The sequence below is a fragment of the Clupea harengus genome, chromosome 11 (assembly GCF_900700415.2).
Source record: "Clupea harengus chromosome 11, Ch_v2.0.2, whole genome shotgun sequence".
Taxonomy (NCBI): Eukaryota; Metazoa; Chordata; class Actinopteri; order Clupeiformes; family Clupeidae; genus Clupea; species Clupea harengus.
The window spans coordinates 5,787,168-5,792,167 of record NC_045162.1 but is presented as its reverse complement, the minus strand read 5'-3'; the positions used below and the strand labels follow the sequence as shown (position 1 = coordinate 5,792,167).

Below are 5,000 nucleotides of genomic sequence, written 5' to 3'. Positions count from 1 at the left end.
AGTGTGGCCACTGCCAGTAGGCTCATTTGTATGTCTTTATAAAACATCTTGTAAGTAGGTCTAAATGATGTAATATTAAAAATATCTATATTGCATTTCTACAAAGAAAAACAAATACCATTTCCCAGTTTCTTCATGTGACGTCACTTTTATGGCCCAACTGCCTTCAAGAACACCGAATATAATAATTCAATAATTATTGAATTGGGGGGGGGGGAGTAACGTGTTAATTCTTGAAGTACCTTCATGGATTTCTGATACGTGTCAATATTACCTTCAAATATACTGTGGCCATTTGTTGCCCCCCTGCTGCTCAGCATTAAATTACATGATCCCAGAGGCTTGAACTGCTTGGACGACCGTCAGACAGCTCCCCTTAAAAATAAGGCAGCTAGAAGCGACATCTAGTGGACATGAGAAGCACCCCATGACACAGGCCATTAGGTTGTCCCATTTGAACACAGTACATCAAAGGTATTGTAACAGATAAACTGGCAAACAGGCCACATTAAAACAAAAAATCATGCCCACCCATCATGTCTGTAGGGAGGTTACACAAAAAAGATGTGACAAATCCATATAAATAAGATTTAGAAGAGCAAGATCCATATTGATTTCCTAAGAGCTGGGGCCATTTACACAGTGGAAGTATACGTTCTATTTCAACTACTAAGGCAGTGATTAAAAAAGGTAGTGGGTCCAGTCATGCATGAGCACCACATCATTCTGTCTGTCTCCCTCCCCCTGTGGCTCGCACTGAGAATGCCGGTGAAATGAAGCCTTTGCTGCCACCCAATCCTGTCATCTCCTGGTACATCAAATGCAGCTGGTTTCTCTCTTCCTCTCTCTCTCTCTCTCTCTCTCTCTCTCTCTCTCTCTCTATCTCTATGAGTCTGTGTGTGTGTGTGTGTGTGTGTGTGTGTGTGTGTGTGTGTGTGTGTGTGTGTGTGCATGCATGTGTGTATGTATGTCTCTGCGTTTATTTTGTTCTCTCATGGCAGGGCTGTACTCTCAGATAGCTCCGCTGTTGAGCTTGTCTGCCTCCCCAGTGTTCACTGTGACCAGCTCTCCATGGCTCTCCTCCTCCCCAGGTACCTGCCAGAGAGACATTAAGGTCAATGGTGCATTTCATTTTCTTCAAACAAAAATATGGTATGAATGAATGTACCTTGTCAATATTTGTACCTTGACATTTTTGCAAATATTTAATTCTCATTCTCATAACATGATTTATAAAAATTCATTCTGAAACCCATCCCTAATGAGTAACTGAAGTTTCAGACTTAGTTTCCACTATAAAATTACAACAAGTACGCCCTCTTGTGGCCAGACTGAGCAAGTTCAACATTTTCCACTTGCTGGACAGAATGAATAGGAGGTCAAACATACACAGCGTCTCAAAGCCCTAATTTAGCTTTAGTAACCACTGATTTCCATTCCAGTGTCCATACCTCCCAGTAGACTGCATCCTCATAACAGTGAGTGTCAGCTGGGGCTCCATAGATAGGCAGCTTCAGAATGAACCCTGCAACACAAAAGGCACCAATACAGTCAATGTATTTGAAGTTGACTTTTTTTTTTTTTTAAATATTTATTTATGGGCTTTTTAGCCTTCATTTGGATAGGACAGTGAAGTATATTGGACAGGAAGAGAGGAGGAGTGAAGAGAGGATTGGGAAACGACAGCAGGCCGGAATCGAACCTGTGTCCCCGTAGGCATTGTAGCCCGTATATGGGAGGCTTATTGGCTTGCACCACAGTGCCCCCCTTTAAGTTAACTTTTAACTGAGTTTCTTGTTCTGAAGAGACAGAAAGAGTGAGAGAATGAGAGAGAGAGGGGTGTGTGTGTGTGGGGGGGGGGGGGGGGGGGGGGATAAAAGGTCTACCTGTGATAACTCCTCCAAGAAGAGCCATCCCGAGCGTCACAGCCAGAGACACAGCCTGAAAGACTCCTTGCGTGGAGGCGTTATGTGTCCCATCAGCAATCAGAGGGAACACATCAGCCAACCTGGAGGGCACATCCATCACATCATCAGGGCATGACATAAGTTTGGGCAGGACTACAAGTTTGTTGCTATTTCTGCCTCTAAATATAAAGTGCTGAATGAGCCTTCACGCTTCGTCAAGGATTTTAGTGCAACTCCATAACGTACCAAAATATGAGTTTTTATGTTATTTTATCTTTTGTAAGCGCCAATAGTGGCAACATGAGGTGGCAGTAGGTTGTGATGGTGTTTTCATTCCTATTCGTTCTCTGATGATTTACGGACAGATTGGAGCTCTCACCCGTCACCATAGACTTCTCTGCTGGCCACAGACGCGGTGACGGCCCCGACGATGGCTCCCAGCACCCCAGGCATGCCGTGCAGGTTGTGGACGCCGCACGTGTCCTGAATCTTCAGCTTTGACTCTAGAATAGGCTGGGGCAAAAAGAGGCGTTTTCAGGCGGATCAAACTGACATTACAGAATTGGTCACTGAGCTTTGCCTCTCCTCCTCCTGCTGTGTGTGTGTGTGTGTGTGTGTGTGTGTGTGTGTGTGTGTGTGTGTGTGTGTGTGTGTGTGTGTGTGTGTGTGCATGTGTGTGTGTGTGCGTGTGTGTGTTTGTGTGTGTGTTTGTGTGTGTTTGTGTGTGTGTGTGTGTGTGTGTGTGTGTGTGTGTGTGTATATGTGTGTGTGTGTGTGTATGTGTGTGTGTGTTGCTTGCAAACAAAAGTGATGTAATGGGCTTCACCATTGTAGATAATCAATATCATAATTCAAATAATTGAATGGAAGAAGAGAGAGTTTCACATGGAATTTACAAACATACAATAACAGGAAGGTATTACAATACCGATGTATTTCCCTGTTTATCACATAACAAGTGAAAAAGAGCTGAGTGCCCATACCGAAAGGAACCTGAAGCCCAGGACAGAAATGATTCCAGCCAGGAAGCCCACAATCATGGAGCCGTATGGAGTCAGCATCATCTCTCCAGCAGTTCCCACGGCAACACCTCCAGCCAGAGCAGCATTCTGGATGTGCACCTGAGAGCACGAGAGAGCACAACCCCACGAGTTATGAGTTCCCTCCTCAGACAGAGAGACTGCATCCTCTATCAGAAGATAAAGTTGCCCTTGTGACATGTTTTGTGACGCAATATGGAGAGCACGCTAAGACATCAGTATCTCATCAGGTGATGTGAAAGACATGTGAAAGCGTGGCACATGGAACAAACCATTTGATCACATTGCATAAGCCTCTTTACTATACTACTAGACACTCTCCTCGTGCAGATTGGAAGATTGATTGTATTGTTCACTGGTATGCGGTCAGACTCCCCCAGCCTCTCCACTGCATGACACTCACATGTTACTGGATCTCTATCTAAACTGGAATGTGGAATGCATGAGATTCTGGAATGTCAGGAACCAGAGACAAGAAATGCAACATTTTTCATTCATGTGGGTATCAGTGCAACCTCAACTCCCTCTACTCAAGATCTGCACTAAATGAGGGAATTCTTGACTTGCACTGACTACTATCCACCTTTACAAATCTTTACAGGTATCGTCATGAAGTTCCAGAAATGGCTGTCGGGCAGTTAGGGCACATGTCTTTTTCCCCTTGTTGTGTGACCCTGTGAGGTTTCCGTAGTTAGCCTCTCATCCACTGCCCTGTTTCTGCACTCTCCTCTATTCCACACACACTGCACCGTTGGGGCCCTCACCACGAGCCCCAGCACAGCCAGAGCACTTCCTGCTACAGCGGACGCATACGAAGCCGGGTGAGAGGCGGCCTGGTTCTAAAAGTGACCCGTGTTTCGACAACATCCCTTTCAAGCTCAAGTGAAAAGTTGAAGCCTGTAACTGAAGTGACGACGCCTCAAACACCACCTAAACCAACCATGACACATAATGCATGAAGTCATAGCGCACATCAATGCATCACTATGCTGACAGCTCTCCCTTAGTTGAGCTGTAACATGCTCACCGTCCCATGTGCCATGTCACATGACACACGACTGTCACATGACAGCTTTGATTGCTTGCTCTTCTCTCCATGCCACCGGCTGTATCATTTGTGCACACTGGTATATGTGCTCAGCCACTGGTATATGTGCTCAGTCACTGGTATATGTGCTCAGCCACTGGTGTATGTGCTCAGTCACTGGTATATGTGCTCAGCCACTGGTGTATGTGCTCAGCCACTGGTGTATGTGCCCAGCCACTGATCAGCCTGTGTCTGATCTACTTAGTATACTGTGTCTGGTCTACTTAGTATACTGTATCCTACTCTCTAAAGGGTATGGTTGCTGTTGTTCAACAAAACTGTTGTGTAATTGTGTGTTTCTAGTATACTGTGTTCTTTTTTTAATCGTATCTGTTTCATCTGTCTTGTAGCACTGTATCTGTTAAACCCATGACTACACTCAAAGCTGGAACCTGCACTACAACCATTCTGATTGGACAGGTAACAGACATCTGATTGAATGCATGACTGCACGCCTCCCCCAACCTCTTCACTGCTGACGCTCACATGGTGTTGGATCACTATCTAAACTAGAATGAAGGCATGCGTTCAGTTCTGTGCAAACTTGATAAGAAATTATGAACTTGATTGACCTGATCAACGCTTTAAATCCAGTGTTCTCAGCCACCCAACAGCGTGTAGCGACCTAGACCATGTCCACCCAGTGGGTCCTGAAGGGCAGACTGTGTGTGTGTGTTTGTGTGTATGTGTGTGTGTGTGTGTGTGTGTGTGTGTGTGTGTGTGTGTGTGTGTGTGTGTGTGTGTGGTTTTGCTCGCTCTTCACCATGTCCAGCTTGCCCTCGTGGCAGACCATGGCAGACATGCCGTAGGTGGCCAGCGTGCAGGCAGCCAGGGAGTAGTAGGTGTTCATGGCCGTCCTGTGCTGGTCGTCACCGTGGGCCGTGATGGCTGAATTGAAGCTGGGCCAGAACATCCACAGGTAGATGGTGCCTACGCGTGCACACACACACACACACACACACACAC

The 5,000-nt window shown here is 45.9% G+C and overlaps 1 protein-coding gene across 1 annotated transcript in view; it reads right to left on the bottom strand.

Moving 5' to 3' along the window:
* Positions 1-5,000, bottom strand: part of rhbg (Rh family B glycoprotein) — an 11,960-nt gene that overhangs the window by 137 nt on the left and 6,823 nt on the right. Inside the window, exons 5-10 of the mRNA XM_012817910.3 lie at positions 4,798-4,964; positions 2,891-3,028; positions 2,287-2,420; positions 1,887-2,008; positions 1,452-1,525; positions 1-1,095 (exon numbers count right to left, since the gene is read on the bottom strand). The exon at positions 1-1,095 is cut by the window's left edge and continues 137 nt beyond it. Coding sequence (XP_012673364.1) covers positions 1,012-1,095; positions 1,452-1,525; positions 1,887-2,008; positions 2,287-2,420; positions 2,891-3,028; positions 4,798-4,964 — 719 coding nt within the window. The 3' untranslated portion in view covers positions 1-1,011. The remainder of the gene's footprint in view (positions 1,096-1,451; positions 1,526-1,886; positions 2,009-2,286; positions 2,421-2,890; positions 3,029-4,797; positions 4,965-5,000) is intronic.